The sequence below is a fragment of the Schizophyllum commune genome, assembly GCF_000143185.2.
Source record: "Schizophyllum commune H4-8 unplaced genomic scaffold SCHCOscaffold_5, whole genome shotgun sequence".
NCBI classification, from domain to species: domain Eukaryota; kingdom Fungi; phylum Basidiomycota; class Agaricomycetes; order Agaricales; family Schizophyllaceae; genus Schizophyllum; species Schizophyllum commune.
This window is the reverse complement of record NW_026089542.1, coordinates 2,033,864-2,049,156: the sequence shown is the minus strand read 5'-3', so window position 1 is coordinate 2,049,156 and position 15,293 is coordinate 2,033,864. Positions and strand designations below refer to the sequence as shown.

At 56.0% G+C, this 15,293-nt stretch overlaps 7 protein-coding genes and 1 non-coding gene across 8 annotated transcripts; 6 read left to right on the top strand and 2 right to left on the bottom strand.

Annotated features, from left to right (window-relative positions):
• Positions 1-370: 370 nt before the first annotated feature.
• SCHCODRAFT_02622975 (uncharacterized protein) lies at positions 371-1,089 on the top strand. Its single transcript, XM_050345155.1, has 3 exons — positions 371-816; positions 881-953; positions 1,012-1,089. Exons 1-2 carry the CDS (start codon positions 605-607, stop codon positions 951-953), a joined length of 285 nt encoding a protein of 94 aa, XP_050200605.1. The 5' UTR covers positions 371-604; the 3' UTR covers positions 1,012-1,089.
• SCHCODRAFT_02622970 (uncharacterized protein) lies at positions 901-1,368 on the top strand. The gene is made up of 2 exons (XM_050345154.1): positions 901-953; positions 1,012-1,368. The coding sequence occupies exon 2, from the start codon at positions 1,097-1,099 to the stop codon at positions 1,271-1,273; it is 177 nt and encodes a 58-aa protein (XP_050200604.1). The 5' UTR covers positions 901-953; positions 1,012-1,096; the 3' UTR covers positions 1,274-1,368.
• A 95-nt stretch (positions 1,369-1,463) lies between these two features.
• Positions 1,464-5,088, top strand: SCHCODRAFT_02622967 (glycosyltransferase family 2 protein). Its single transcript, XM_003038031.2, has 11 exons — positions 1,464-1,801; positions 1,857-2,093; positions 2,144-2,467; positions 2,517-2,583; positions 2,633-2,800; positions 2,851-3,480; positions 3,531-3,656; positions 3,707-3,892; positions 3,943-4,074; positions 4,124-4,630; positions 4,684-5,088. The coding sequence occupies exons 1-11, from the start codon at positions 1,581-1,583 to the stop codon at positions 4,735-4,737; spliced, it is 2,652 nt and encodes an 883-aa protein (XP_003038077.1). The 5' UTR covers positions 1,464-1,580; the 3' UTR covers positions 4,738-5,088.
• Positions 5,041-6,179, bottom strand: SCHCODRAFT_02622963 (uncharacterized protein). The gene is made up of 5 exons (XM_003036669.3): positions 6,004-6,179; positions 5,876-5,946; positions 5,650-5,806; positions 5,576-5,600; positions 5,041-5,523 (listed from the first exon to the last, which is right to left on the bottom strand). The coding sequence occupies exons 1-5, from the start codon at positions 6,138-6,140 to the stop codon at positions 5,224-5,226; spliced, it is 690 nt and encodes a 229-aa protein (XP_003036715.1). The 5' UTR covers positions 6,141-6,179; the 3' UTR covers positions 5,041-5,223.
• A 114-nt stretch (positions 6,180-6,293) lies between these two features.
• SCHCODRAFT_t105 lies at positions 6,294-6,377 on the top strand. The gene has a single exon. It is a non-coding gene; the product is annotated as a tRNA-Lys (tRNA).
• Positions 6,378-6,492: 115 nt separating this feature from the next.
• On the bottom strand, positions 6,493-7,264 carry SCHCODRAFT_02622960 (uncharacterized protein). The gene is made up of 3 exons (XM_003036668.2): positions 7,065-7,264; positions 6,922-7,008; positions 6,493-6,871 (listed from the first exon to the last, which is right to left on the bottom strand). The coding sequence occupies exons 1-3, from the start codon at positions 7,229-7,231 to the stop codon at positions 6,745-6,747; spliced, it is 381 nt and encodes a 126-aa protein (XP_003036714.1). The 5' UTR covers positions 7,232-7,264; the 3' UTR covers positions 6,493-6,744.
• A 689-nt stretch (positions 7,265-7,953) lies between these two features.
• SCHCODRAFT_02599201 (uncharacterized protein) lies at positions 7,954-13,746 on the top strand (the record flags this gene model as incomplete). The annotated part of the gene is made up of 17 exons (XM_003038030.1): positions 7,954-8,037; positions 8,151-8,503; positions 8,595-8,775; positions 8,825-9,211; positions 9,242-9,604; positions 9,654-9,672; positions 9,711-9,798; positions 10,022-10,091; positions 10,157-10,551; positions 10,778-10,811; positions 11,031-11,196; positions 11,605-11,654; positions 12,079-12,123; positions 12,192-12,583; positions 12,633-12,843; positions 12,896-13,663; positions 13,711-13,746. 17 exons carry the CDS (start codon positions 7,954-7,956, stop codon positions 13,744-13,746), a joined length of 3,642 nt encoding a protein of 1,213 aa, XP_003038076.1.
• A 456-nt stretch (positions 13,747-14,202) lies between these two features.
• SCHCODRAFT_02599200 (class I glutamine amidotransferase-like protein) lies at positions 14,203-15,108 on the top strand (the record flags this gene model as incomplete). Its single annotated transcript, XM_050344033.1, has 4 exons — positions 14,203-14,265; positions 14,321-14,434; positions 14,490-14,675; positions 14,731-15,108. 4 exons carry the CDS (start codon positions 14,203-14,205, stop codon positions 15,106-15,108), a joined length of 741 nt encoding a protein of 246 aa, XP_050200603.1.
• Positions 15,109-15,293: the final 185 nt, after the last annotated feature.

Below are 15,293 nucleotides of genomic sequence, written 5' to 3'. Positions count from 1 at the left end.
AGGCACAGTGCGGGCGAAGCCAACGAACGGAGGAGAGCTCGAAAAGGGTAAGTAATGACCATTGTCGTAAGCACCCATAAGGCCAAACAAAGCCAAGCAAGCGAGGTTGTTCGAAGTCTCCGCTTCTTCGGCGCCCGACCGTCCTCGAGGAGGTGTACGAATATCTGTTTACCACACAGGGAATCGGCACACAGCCGATGGGGTGACGAAATACGGGCCTTGCTGCCCTGGTGTGAATGCTCGTCTTACACGAAGAGTTTTGGCAGTGCTCGTCCGCAAAGCCACAACCTCGTCAGTTTTGTCGCAGTGACGCATGCTTACCGGGCGTCGACTTTTTTTTTTGCAAAGATGCGAACAAGAGGCAGGGAGGGGAAGCTTGCGCAGTCATTGTTGTACGCATGCCGATTCCATTGGCGCAGGAAAACGGCTAAATCCTGGGCTGAAGAAGGGAAGAGTTTCGGAATCTCGGGTCTTCGCTGAAATGGCCGGTAAGAGAACAAGGTGAACCTCACCCCAGGCAAAGAAGGCCTATCCTGTTCGGTCATTCCATCCCGTACCCCGCAGAGGTCCTTCAGGGCGGAAGTAATTATTCGGTGCGGGGGTCATGTGTCCATGCGGGGGCAAAAGGGGACAAGCAATTGAAAGACATCGCCCAACGTGGAAACAATACAAGTTCCAGCCGTCAACATGCACAGAAAAACGGAGAGCGGGAGGGTGCGACTTTCGGCCCCTGTCGGCTCGCGATATTCCAATCATCGTCGAGAGATGGTTGAAGATGAGTAGAGATGGGAGGACGAGGGAGCATGCGAGGTTGAGCTGCGGAGAGTGGGAAGATGCGCATGGGGGTTAGGATCGTGAGGTGAGGCTGTGGTGTTCGCACATTGGGCTATCGGAATTTGTGCGCTGGCGTTGTCTGCTACGCTGCCTCGGATGTGGCGCGTCGTCGAGCATAGCTGTTGGGCGCGCGTGTCAGTGGCACTCAGGCACATAAGTTCAACAGGGTGGCCTGACCTACCAGTCGGAGATGAGTGGAGGTCAGAGGTGAAGGGATAGGAGATCGTCGTTGAAAGATGGGGTCTGCTGAAGAAGTGTAGAGATGGAAGGGAGAAGGGATGCGCTATTGATGGCGAGCGAGCGCGTTCAAGTGTTGGCAAGCGTGCATCCGGCCGAGAGCCGTGGCTATCGGATGCTGTCGACCCGGCGTTCCCTTTACAAGGTCGCTCTCGGCGATGCCAGGGCACTGCGACGCGAGCTGCGACAGGAGACGAGGTGAAAGCATTCCATAGCAGGACTCCCATTGTTTTCGCGGAAGTAGAGCTGGGAGGCATCGCATTGTTCGTAGGCCCCCACAATAGAAGTCTTACAGGGAAAGCTCTGAGCCATCCGGCCATCGCGAAGCGATGCAGGTGCAAACAAGTGACAAGCCCGAAGAGATGGGTCCGGCTGCGTTGCCATCAGAATATTAAATTCCACTCTCCCACAACCACCGCAGTCCAACCCACTCCTTCTCCCGCCTCTGGTTGTCGTCCAAGTCGTCACGCCGCCGTCGCCGCTAGCAGCGCCCATCGCCCTTCACCATCATGACCGACCGCTACGGCGACCCCTTCGCAGACCGCCCGCGGCAGACGCACTTTGCTGAGCCTGCGCCCACCTACCCCAGCGAGAGCACCAGCACCCTTCATCCTTACGAGAGTACCCCGTCGCTGGCGACCAATGACTTTGGCCAGCACGACGATGACTACGTGGAGAAGCAGCCCTTGACGAGTGGGCAAGAGTTTGCGGGCGGGTTTTACCCTCCAGCGTGCGTCTAAGCCGATTATGTCGGTTTACCGATGGATCTGACGCGCCATTAACAGTGCCGCCGATCCCAACGCCTATGGCGACCCGTACGCGCACGGCCGCCCGGGGTCCATCATGTCCACGTCGAGCGTGGGCGTTGATTCCGCCTGGCGCAGACGGCAGACCATCAAGCGAGGTGTTACCCGCAAGGTCAAGCTCACCAGTGGCAACTTCATCACCGAGTACGCTGTGCCCACGCCGGTGCACAGCGCCATCGAGGCGAAGTACGCCGCCACCAACACCACCGAGTTCTCGTGAGTACCGCCCTGCTGCGACACGTGGCTGTACGCTCACGACCGCGCAGCCACATGCGCTACACCGCCGCGACGTGCGATCCAGACGACTTCTCGGAAGCGAATGGCTACTCGCTGCGCCAGAAGATCTACAATCGCGAGACCGACCTCCTCATCGCGGTCACGTCGTACAATGAAGACAAGACGCTGTATGCGCGTACCCTGCACGGTGTGATGCTCAACATCCGCGACATCTGCAAGACGAAGCAGTCCAAGTACTGGCGTCGCCAAGCCGAAGAGGGAAACCCCGGCTGGAAGCGCATCACCGTAGCCCTCATCGTCGATGGCCTCGAGGCAATGGATAAGAGCGTGCTAGACATTTTGGCGACTATCGGGTTCGTACATATCACTCGCCATCGTTACCTACCCCTAACATCTCTTCAGTGTCTACCAGGACGGTGTCATGAAGAAGCAGGTTGATGGCAAGGAGACTGTCGGACACATCTTCGAGGTATGTCAATTGCTCCATCGCGCAGAAGGCGAAACTAATTGGTCCACAGTACACAACACAACTGTCCGTCGATGCAACGCCGCAGCTCGTCTTGCCCCAACCGAACGACGCGAACAACCTTGTTCCCGTTCAGATCATCTTCGTCCTGAAGGCGAAGAACCAGAAGAAGATCAACTCCCACCGTTGGCTTTTCAATGCTATCGGCAAAATGCTTCAAGTGAGTCGATTGCCCGAACCATCTATTCATCGTTGCTGAAACTGCGGCAGCCCGAGATCTGCGTTCTCATCGACGCTGGTACGAAGCCCGGTCACAAGTCGATCTACTACCTCTGGGAGGCGTTCTACAACGACCCCAACCTTGGTGGATGCTGTGGCGAGATTCACGCTATGATTAAGGGCGGCAAGAAATTGCTCAACCCCCTCGTCGCGGCCCAGAACTTCGAGTACAAGATGTCGAACATCCTGGACAAGCCTCTAGAGTCCAGCTTCGGCTACGTGTCTGTGCTGCCTGGTGCCTTCTCGGCGTACCGCTACCGCGCGATCCTCGGGCGCCCGCTCGAGCAGTACTTCCACGGTGACCACTCGCTTGCGGACCGGCTCGGGCAGAAGGGTATCTACGGCATGAACATCTTCACGAAGAACATGTTCTTGGCCGAGGATCGTATCCTCTGTTTCGAGCTCGTCGCGAAGAAGGGCGACAAGTGGACTTTGACCTATGTCAAGCCTTCGAAGGCTGAGACGGATGTGCCGGAGCAGGCTGCTGAGCTTATTGGTCAGCGTCGTCGTTGGCTGAACGGTTCGTTCGCCGCGTCGATCTACGCTCTGGTCCACTTCTTCTCGTTCTACCGGTCTGGCCACAACCCCATCCGCATGTTCTTCCTCCATGTCCAGGCATTGGTAAGCATTGCAACCGAGCACCATACATTCGTAGCTGACCCCCGCTGCAGTACAGCACGTTCTCCCTCGTCTTCTCATGGTTCGCGCTTGCCAACTTGTGGCTCACGTTCAGCATCATCATCGACTTGCTCCCGGATCAGACGCCTGCTATCAACATCTTCGGTACCGCGGAAATCGTGAGCACCAGCGTCGCACGCTTTGGCAACTATAACTCACCGCCTCTCAGACTCACTGGGTTAACTTGGCATTCAAATGGACGTATCTCGCTTTCCTGGGCTTGCAGTTCATTCTGGCCCTGGGTAATCGACCGAAGGGAGAACGAATGGCGTATACCATCACATTATGGGTGTACGCCATTCTAGCGGTCTATCTTCTGGTTTGCTCGTTCTGGCTCACGATCAAGGCGTTTGCGGTATGTGGACCCCCCTTCGCTTCATCAGGCGTTCCTCATGGTCTATGCAGAATATACCGGAAACGCTGAAAGGCAAATCGGGCTCTGACGCAGTCAAGGTCTTCATATCAGGCGATGTGGGCACACTAATAGCGGCCATGTTCGCAACGTTCGGCATCTACTTCATTGCGTCCTTCCTCTACGTGCGTGCTGGTCTTCCCTTGTCGAGTCCTTGGTTGACATCTGCTGTAGCGCGACCCATGGCACATGTTCTCCAGTTTCCCGCAGTACCTCTGCTTGGCGCCGTCCTTCACGAACATCCTCAACGTATACGCCTTCTGCAACCTTCACGACGTATCATGGGGTACGAAGGGTTCTGACAAGGCGGAGGCACTCCCGTCTGTCAACTCCAAGAAGACGAAGGATGCGGAGGCGCCTGTCGTCGAGGATACCGCCCGCGTGCAGGAGGAGATCGACGCGAACTTCAAGGAGACGGTTACGCGTGCCATCACCAAGGTCGAGGTGAAGGAGGAGATCGAGAAGCCGACGATGGACGACCAGAACAAGACTTTCCGTACGCGTCTCGTCAGCTTTTGGATGCTGTCCAACGCCGCGCTGGCCATCGCGATTGCGAACATCAACGGTCTGCCGAGCGACGACTTGGAGCAGGACCAGAAGGACCTGCACGAAAAGCAAAACACGTACTTCAAGTTCATCCTATGGTCGACCTTCGGGTTGGCCTTGGTACGTTTCGCTGGCGTAAGTACCTCCCTCCTCATCTCTCAGTCTACACGTATTAACGCCCCCTCCAGTGCTTGTACTACTTCTTCCGCCGCAACCTTTTCCGGTGCTGCCGGAGGAACTGAGCGACTGCTACGCCCCCATGTGTTTACGCCCCCTTCCCACCATTTATGTGCATATACGGTGACATGCTGCGTCGCCACACTTGGCTTGGACTCGTCTCGGCGGACACGCGTATGATATCCCTTTTTGTTGGAAAGCTGCTATCTCCCCGAATCACCCTCTCGCTGCTTTCCCCACCAAACACCCTCACGCTGGCACTCATTACGCTACGATCCTTATTTATTTCCCTACGACGTTCTATAGTTTTGGTCGGTGAAGCTTGACGCGTTCATTGATGTATCTACCAGCGATTGTGGAAATGCTGCCTGGAGCAATTGGACTAAAGGCGGAATTCAATAAGGATCGTAACCCTCGCTTTGTATTCCGATGCTTGAGGGAGGGGAAGGTGTCTGGGGTGCAGTGGTGGACAAGTGCAAGACGTGTTCATGATACGAGTGAGATACATGAAATGAGGAGTACAAGTACAGTATGCGCCGGCGAGACAATTGCTACGAGTACATGCCGGAGAACTCATGCCTGTCGTCGTCGTGCGCGTCTCGAGACGTTGGGCGTGGCAAGACCCCGAAATTGGCACCGAGGCCTGTGCCTGGTATGCCGAAGAGGAAACCTGTGTCCTCTGAACCGAGGAAGCCCAGTGGCGTAATTTGGATGGGCGACCCGGGGCCTTGTCCAAAAGGCGGCGCCTGACCCGCTTCGCCCTGTGGCGACGGCACGCCTGTTGATTGGGCATCCGGCGAGGGCGAGGGCCGCTGGACTAGCTTGGCCCGACAAGCGGGGCAGGAATCGTGCTGTGAGGATGTGAGTACGACACGGAAAGACAGCCAAGATAAAGACACATACGCCATCCCTGATCCACTTCGAGATGCTGAAGCGCTGTGAGGCACTCGGGACGCGTGGATAGAGAGGGGACGTACTCTCGACGACAGAATATGTGTCCGCACTGCCATTCGGCAGCCAGACGCGTCACGCCGAGCTCCTCGATAGGGTGCGCAGGCGAGTCCATAGCAATGGCCGTCTCTTCTTCCGATATAATAGCTAGCAGGGTATTGTAGCAAATAGGGCAGACGGATTCTAAAGGCGTAGTTGGGTCAGTGGGCCGAGGCAACAGTCCGCGCGGGCATTATTCATGGCGGCGCTTACCTTTATGGCCAAGCCGCTCGACCTCTTGCTCGGTGAGGCGGGGGAGACCCTCTAGCAAGGTATCTACATCTCTTCGAGAGGGGTCATTCTAATGAATTGCTCGCATCACTGTGTGTGTTCAAACCTACTGAGGGGACAGTTCGTTCGACGCTGAGCGCATCGCATTGGCTACTTGTAGCAGGCGCTGTCGTACTTCCTCGTCATTAGCCAAGGGCCCTGCGAGCAGGAAGTCCTCGAGAGAGAACAAAGTAGGGTCGTCGGACATGAGTACAGCTAGGACGTTGACGTTGAGTGATGGTCCAGGACGAGATGAGCTCCATAGTAAACCTGCGGGGCCGCGTCACGTTCACGTTCAACTTCGTGTTCAAGTGACGCAAATTTGAGCAATGATTATAAATATTTAAATAGGACGACCATCGCCCGCCTAGCTCAATCGGATAGAGCGTCAGACTCTTATGACTAGGCGATCTGAAGGCTGCGAGTTCGACCCTCGCGGTGGGCTACTTTCTTTTCTTTTGCCTTCCTCTCACCTGTTTTCTCTTTTTGTCTCCTTCACTGTTTCACAAACGCTTGAGGCACTGAGCTACTAGCGAACATCGGTTGTTGTCAACTCGAGATGGATCCTGACAATAATATGTATTGGTGTACAGACGAAAGCAGCTAGTCAAATCGTGGGGCGTCAAGAGACGAAATGTGGTGGTACACCAAGCAATACAACGAGCTATAAAGATGCGACAATGGACAGACAGAGCGAAGGGACTGGTACATGAGAGCCAATGGGGTAAACCGCAAGGGCCACCAGGATGGGCTGAATGCATGGGTCGTACACTGTCTGCAGACTACCAGCCGATGGGAACGATGTGGATCGACTAGAATGGGTTTTCATCGTCATCCATCTTGACGTCCTTCGAGTCGGGTGCTGGTGCTGCCACCTCGTCTTCGTCGTCGCTCTCTTTCTGCTCCTGTGGTGCGGCAAACAGCTGGGTCGGCTTCGCCCTGCCGAAATTCAGTCAGCGGTTGCCACGTGAAGGCAGCGGAGCACGCACTTGGAGAACTGCTTTTTCTTCGCAGCGTTCAGCTTCTGTGTGCATGGGGTCATCATGTTGTCTGTTGGCGAGACGTAGGAGGCGTTCCTGCGAGGGCAGCGCGCATCAGTGCAAAGATCAACATGCGCGGTGGCGTCACGTACGCCTTCGGCATGCGCTTCGCCAAGAGCGCCTTCGCGCCCATTCCCGGCGCCTGGTTAAGCACGTTGCCAAGCGGTGCTTGTGGAAGCACGACCTTCGCCGCCTGAGAGGGGTTGTGCAGCGGCTGGACGGAGCTCGGGGAGTCGTTCGGGGTAGACGTGGTAGACATGATGAGCGGCAATGGGAGGATAGCTGGTGAGCGCAAACAGCGGCTACGCTAAGGCGGATATGCAGATGAGCGGTGCGCGCGGCGGGTTGAGCAGTGGAAGTTCGTGTTGAACAAGGGAAAGAGTCGCACGCGGCCTGCCTTTTATGCGTTCAACGATCACGTGTTCGCGACAGGAATTCATTTTTGCTGGACTTTGATCTCTGGCGTTCATTTCCCGCCACCATGGCGATGAACTTGCTCGCGCTCGCCACGGAGTTCATGACAGAGACTTGACGTCTTATGGACTACAAAGACCTCGCGCGCATGAAAACGGTGCGACTCCCCAACAGAATCCCCCTCAAGTTTGGACACTGGCGCGACTGAAGGCCTGCAAACTACGCGATGCTATCGACAACCCCGCGGCCCTATTCTATATACTGGCTCTGGAAATCAATGAGATGAAGGATTGCTCAATTGGCGGACCGGGATCGACGCACCGATTACAGGAGCTGAAGGAGTATCACAGGAACTAGCGTCGCCTTCGCTTCTCCTCGCGCACCGATCTCCCCTTCACAGAGCTTGCCGATTCGTTCGTAGGCTTCTTCATCGGTGAAGAGGAAAGGAAGATACTTCCTTCTGCGTGGCACCGGGTACATGCGCGGTGGGTAATCAGGTGACCGCGCCGCCCCTCGAAGAGCTGAAAGGCGCGGCGCGTCTTCTTTCAAACTGTCGTCTCTGCGATCATGGGCCTCCTCAGTATGCCAAACGAGCTCCTGGTCAGGTCTCTGACCCTTTTATCCTACGCAGACCTTGCTCGCTGTGCTATGGTGCGTCCAGACACCATCGTCGTTCTGATTCAAGGCATTGACGGTTTCGCGTTCCCTTTCAACAGGTTTGCACGCGTCTCCGGGACATTGTCAATGACACGACTGTTCTGCAGTACGCGTTCCTGCTGGGTCTCACTGGCATGCAGGACGGCGTGGGCGCGGAGGGTGTTGCCGCCCGTCTCGCGAAGCTGCGGCAGTACCAGAAGGCGCGCAGCAAGCCGCTTGAGAACGCGACCGCTACCATTCAGCCCTTGCCTGAAGAGTGTATAGAGGAGAGCAGCGGCAACATTGTCGCGTATGTGGACTGCGCCGAAGACGCTGATGATACTGTCATACACCTGGTGCAGCTACCGTCTCCCTTGCGGGGTGTGGAGTCCAGACGGTGGACGATCTTCTGCTCTGACTCCGTCACCGCTTTCTCCGTGGAGTCGAGCATGGACCTGCTCGTGGTGGTGATCGAGCGCGCGTAAGTCCAGTCTCGCAGACCTGCTTTGCTGTCCAGCTCATGCTTGACGTAGCCCTCGTGTCGTCGAGGTTCGGCTACTTACCATATCCAGCGGCGAGCCCCATCCACGCGCCCAGAAGCCGAGTTGGACGTGCGAGCTTCCGGACGCCTATGCTCCCAACGTATCTATACTCATCATCGAGGACAAGCTCGCGATGGACTTTGTTCATGGGACTACTACGGCATCAAGCTCCTTCAGGCTATGGAACTGGGAAACCGGCGAGCAATACTCGGTGCGTGCAATGTCGCGCGCTCAAAGACCGTACTATATTTCATGTGCAGCTTCCTGCAATCGCGCGTGAAGGCGCATGCTGCTTCTTAGATTCGCAGCACATTGCAGTCCTCGCGGAGCCGGCGAACGATCCTTCATGCAAGAAGACGAGGACGGCGGCGTTTGACATTCTGCGTCTGAAGTCCCCATCCGACGTTAGACGCGTTGTCCGCCTGTGCCTTCCCCGATACAAGAAGTGGAGTCGCCCTGGGCTCTTGGAGTGGGTGAGCGACCAGCGGCCGGCCTCGTGCGATTACAATCGTACGCGGAACGCCCTCAGCGCTGGATGCTTTGCGGCAGGGCCTTGCGCTCGCATTGTTGGACTGCGGGTCCCGTCGCACGACTGCTTCGAGGAGACGCCCTTGTTCATCATGTCCGTGACCAAGCTACTGCGTCTAGTGAGTCAGCTCCAGTCTACGTCCGGTCAGACCGTGGGCTGGGAAGACTGGGGACCGCGCACGACGCGTTTGTTCCTCCACCACGAGAGCACGTATATGAGCATTCGTGTAACGCGCTACGTGCTACAGCGCACGCCACTGGCACATCGCCCAGGCTTCTTCGTCTTCGACTTTGGGTGCGACAAGTTCAGGGCCGAGCAGGGCGACGAGCAGTTCGAACGCAGTGGCGCACGCGTGACCGCATCCACTCGCGACACGTCCAAGTACTTCGACGGGCCTATAACAACTCACTTGCCTTATCATTCTTTGGTGCATCATCTGGACGAAGATACATGGAACCGGTGTGACTTGACAACGGTCAGGGAGATCGACGATGGGGTGATTGTAGGCCAGGTGAATATTTTCTGTTCCGTGCATATCAATCGACTGACACCTCATGCAGTTGGACCACGAAGAGATGGGTGAGGTGCTCACTGCATTTACTGTATGAATGTACCAGATGCGGCCTGCACGTCTACATTGTTATGGGGCTGGTTGTCTAGAACAATGAGCACGACATTGGTTGATTCTGAAGTGCTATGCTGCTCGTGCGTCTCTTTGCCTTCGGACTCACTACCAGAGGCTGTCGGCCCATAAATTCTGGATTTAACGAAGGTGACATCGACATTTCAACTCTGTGAGCGCCTGCAGGATAATTCTAAGTGGCCGCGGTCATCCGCGGTCCCCAGGCAGTCATGTGATAGAGCGCGCTTCGTTGAACCCAAACGCGCCTTGTCCCCAACAGTCACCCACAGCCATGCCCCTGCTCAGCTTGCCAACGGAGCTGCTTGTCCAGTCACTGAAGCTGCTACCCCATGACGATCTTGCGCGTCTGATGATGGTACGTTCGTGGATTTCCGACAAAAAGCAGATACGATGCTCAGGCCAAGCGCGCCCTTTCCCCAGGTCTGCACGGGTCTGCGAGACGTCATCAGAGAGACCGCGTCTCTTCAGTACGCCTTCCTGCTCGGTCTCAATGGCATGCAAGACGGCGCGGGCGCGATGGACACGGCTACACGCCTCGCAAGGCTCAGGCAGTACGAAACGGACATGCGACAGCTCCGCTTTTCCGCCACTATCATACCCATCCCTGCCCGCGATCCGATATATAAGGTCGCCGGGGACACCATCGCGTACATGACGGACGATGAAGGCACCAAGCGACTGGATTTTGTTCGAACGCCGTCACATTTGCGGGGCGTGGGCGATACCATTAAGTGGAGGGTCGATTGCCCTGTTGGTATCCGGGAGTTCTTCATAGAGCCCAGCCAGAATCTTCTTGTGGTGTTGCGGATACACTCGTAAGTTACGACTGATGAGTTCGATGTCCAGACACTCACACACACACACTAGTCTCATACACTGCGACATCCAGTCACTGGATATGTCTAACGGCCGTCCTCATCCACTCGCACATGACGAAAGTTGGACATGCGAGCTGGAAGACATCCCGCTGCATATTTCGGCATATGTCTTCGCAGACAAACTGGCAATATCCTTCGGTTGTGAGAGCTCGACCTCGTTCAGGTTATGGAATTGGCAGACGGGCGAGGCGTATGCGGTGCGCATGTTCCATGACTCAGTCTCTGTGTTGCATTCTGATCGTACGATGTAGCTCCCGACTTTTGCACAGGAGAGCGCGTGCTGCATATTGGACCCACAGCATATTGCAGTCGCGGTAGTGGCTGCATCTCCCAGAATGAAGATATCCACGATTGATATCATTCGAGTCAAGTCTCCATCTACCACTGAGCATATACTCTCCCTGCGTCTCCCCCAGTACCGGACGGCCGCGAAGGACAAGTTCATGCGTTGGGTGTGGGATGGTGTCCCCGCATCTCGCGACCATGAGTGCACGGACCGGAACTCTTCGACTTCTGGATGCTTTGCGTCGAGGCCTCATTCCCGCCCTCTCGGACTACAAATCTCGTCAGGTCGCTCGACAAGTACGTTACCCATGTTTATCATATCAACGACAAGCCTTCTTCGCCTATCCCGGGCCGGAGATCATAGCCTTCAGCAGCAGTCATTCCGCACTGTAGATTGGGCGGATTGGGGACCGCAGGCGACCCGCTTGTTCCTACACAAGCGACCTTTGCCTACTCTACCCGACGGTCCTTTTCGTGGTACGAGATACACCGTGCTACACGAGTCGCCAGGGCCGTCGCCGGGCTTTCATGTCTTTGACTTTGCGTGCGACAAGTATAGGACCGCCCTGGCACTCGGAGAAAAACTCGAAGGACAGCTTGTGACACGACCCTCTACACACGAACTTCATGGACTCTTTTCCTCCGCTATCACGACTCGTCTTCCCTACTACCGTGCATATCAGGAACTACAACACGATGCCACAGCACCTTTTGTCGGGGTCTTGAGCATTGATGATGGCGTGGTTTTGGTCCAGGTAAGATTCTATCTCCAGATGCTAGACTGTTGGCTCATGTGTCACATCTAGGCTCAGGAGGGGGACGAAGTGACGCTCACTGCGTTTACCGCATGAAATCTGAATGTAGCATATTCTTGACGTACGCTCTTGTACCATACACTTTGTATGTAGCACCGTACCATCTACAGCTTTCTTGACTCGAATAAGTGTCCCTACGATGTGTAGCAACTAGACCACCCGCGAATAATAATCCACTTCTGAAGTAGCAAACCTTGAGCGCGACGACGAGATGTCACATGTCAACAATCACAGTAGCGGAAACAAAGCCTTCCTTATCGGGAATTGCTTTTTGTGATCACATCACTTCTTGTCCTCTGCGCTCACTGCGCGTGAGGCTACAATCATGATGTTACTGGAAATGCCCTCAGAAATAATCTTGGAGATTCTCCATTACCTAGATGCTGTGGATATCGCCCGCTGCAGAGCTGTAAGTGCCGCTCACAGCCGAGCTCACCATCGCGCGCTTACAGTCAACGCTGATGTTCTGCTCCTCAGGTATGCCGCGTGCTATGCGGGGCTATCGACGGTACGCCAACTCTGTGGTACAAACAGAAGCTGGGAATGCATAACATGGTCAACGGAGGAGATCAGCACGAAACCCTTCTGGCAGACCGAGTACAACGTGCGGAGCGCTATGTCAAGGCCTGGCGCTCGCTCGAGTGGTCCACGGAGACTCGCATCCCCTTCGGCGGGAACTTGTGGGAAATTGCGGGGGGCGTCGTCGCGTGTACGACCAGCGCGGGAAGCGGGGAGATCAGCTTTACGCAGCTGCCGTCTCCGCTGCGTGATATAGAGCGCAAGACGTGGAGGCTGACTTTGAGGCATGTCCCGCGCGATTTTACCATTGATCCGAGCCAGGATCTGCTCGTCTCGATACACTCTGAAAGGTGAGCTTGTGGCATCGCTGTGTTCTGATCGTCGAATTGATTTTGTTAGACAAAATGAGTACGACGTTCACTTGCTTTCGATGTCGACCGGGGAGCAGCATCCGGCCGCCCAGATATCGCCCCTGGTCTACAAGACCAATCGTACGCCTGTTCAGTATGAGCTCCTTGTCTATGAAGATAGGCTTGGGATACTCTTTGTCTCCAATGACGAGGCGGCACGCTTCAACGTCTGGGATTGGAAAACGGGACAGGAGTACAGGGTAAGCTCAATAGACGCTAATTCTGTTACTATCTACCTGACACTCGCCCCAGCCTCCTTTCCAGGACGCTTTCATCACGTCTGCATGTTTTCTCGACGCCAACACGGTCATGGCGACCGCGTACACCCACCAAATCACTGCGCCGAACAACGTCTTCCTGAAGGTCGTTGACATCACGACTCCCGACGCGCCTATGCCTATCTCCCACCTGCAATTCCCTATCATGCATCCCAACACGGACGCGATGGCGGACCTGATCTGGGACTCGCCGCCAACCTGGGAGGGCGGCGTGCCACCCATAGGCTGCTTCGCGCACACCCGCACACGCCTCATCGGCATCGCCATGAGTGCGTGGGTAATGACAGTAGACCTCGCCGCCGGCCCCGCCGCGCGGCGCGTCCCTCTGATGTTCATACTATCCATCTCCGAGATCCTGGCGCGCCTCCCGCGACGGGAGACCGCCTCGTTCCCCGTCTCCGTCTCCTGGGAGGACTGGGGCACACACGCGGCGCACATCTTCGACCGCGAGACCTCGCAGGTGTGGGTGTGCTATGTCCGCGGCCCGCGCTACGCGCTGCTGGACGAGCTTCCGCTGGACGCGCCCCCGTCGGCGTATACGGTCTACGACTTCAGCCCGGGCCCGACGAGGGCGGAGACGGCCGAGCTGAAGGGATCGTTTTATGAGGACCGGGACGTCTTCGTCGACCCGGTGAAAGCCTGCTTGCCGTGTCGCAAGATTCAGGGACGGATACCGCTGAGGCCGAACATGCCCGAGTTCATGTCTGTTATGCTAGCCGACGATGGAGTAGTGTTTGTCTCAGTATGTTGCCTGGCGCTTTTTGGATGGATTCACTGATATAACCATAGGATTCGGGCGAGGAGTTTTGGGCGTGGACGTCTTGAGCTCTTTGCACTCGCTAGCAGTCCTCGCAGCTGAACCTACCGCATAAGTATCGCAAAAATATACAATATGTTGATTTCCCCGACACACCCTCGCTTTGCTCGCGACAGGAGCCCAGCGGATCGACTTTTCATCTCAGCAAGAGACTGGGATGTCAGCAAAGTCAGAGACCTCCAAAGCCGCTATAGCGACCGTATACGGCCAAGTCCTTGCGTTGTATTGGATTTGTGACTCACACTCACACCTTTTGATCGCTTCTCCGATTCGGACATTCTCCGTCCTGCTAGCGCTCTGCACCGATACGGCCCGCCCATACCCAAGTGCGTCCACTGTAGCTCGCTGACTCCGTTTTTGCTGCTCCAGTAGAGATGCTCGCTACTCTGTTTGCTCTCCAAGAGATGGTATAAAAGGTGCGTCTCGAGAAGAGGCAAAAGTACCACCTCGATTCTCACCTAGCCATGGCCTCCAAGATCCTCATTGTCTTCACCTCTTGCGACAAGCTTCCCAACGGCAGCGAAGCTGTATGTCTCTAGTCTTTTGAGAGTCGTCGAGGCACTGATGACACCTCCGATGCAGGGATGGTACCTTCCCGAGGCGGCCCACCCCTACTACGTTTTGTCGCCGTCCTTCACCATCGACTTCGCATCGCCAAAGGGCGCAAACCCTCCCGTATCTCAAGGGAGCGTCGAAGTCAGCATTCTCTGTCGCTTCCCTCTCATCCTAACGCCTCTAATAATCTTTGCAGCTCTTCAAGGAGGACGCAGAGAGCGTGCAGTTCCTGGCAGACGAGATCGTGAAGCAGAAGCTCGCCTCCGCCAAGATACTGTCTGAGGTCAACCCGGACGACTATGCCGCCGTCTTCTACGTTGGCGGCCACGGGCCGTGCATCGACCTTCCGAACGACGAGACCAACATCAAGCTCGCCAACTCTGTGAGCTCACGAGCAACGCGCTTGAACATCATTGTGCTGACTGACCACTGTACAGTTCTGGCGCGCGGGCAAGATTGTCTCCGCTGTCTGCCACGGGCCTGCCGCGCTCGTCAGGATCACCGACGCCTCTGGCCAATCCATCTTCAAAGGCCGCCGCGCGACGTGCTTCACGGTCGCTGAGGAAAAAATCCTCGGTACCGTTGACGCCATCCCCTTTCAGCCCGAGGAGACGCTCAAGGAGCTTGGGGCGCAGTTTGAGAATGCGGGGCCATTCGAGGTGAACTTGTGTTTCTCGAGTGTTACCTTGGGGAAGGGAAAGCTGACGATTGTCTCTCAGTCGAAGGTCGTCGTTGACGGGCGGCTTCTTACTGGGCAGAACCCAGCTTCGTCTCGTGCTCTTGCGGAGGAGGTTTTGAAGGCGCTGAAAGGCTGAGGAACGCAAGCCATAGCTAACTATGTCCATAAAAGAACGCGAAGTCCTGTAATATGATTGCCGAGGCCCATACACATCGCCTTCCTTATTCTATTGCGGCGGCTGTAGGCACAAGAACGTACGTTCGTGAGTCCGCAGTAATTTGGATGCTCAAGGCAACACACTCCATCTCCATTCAACAAGGG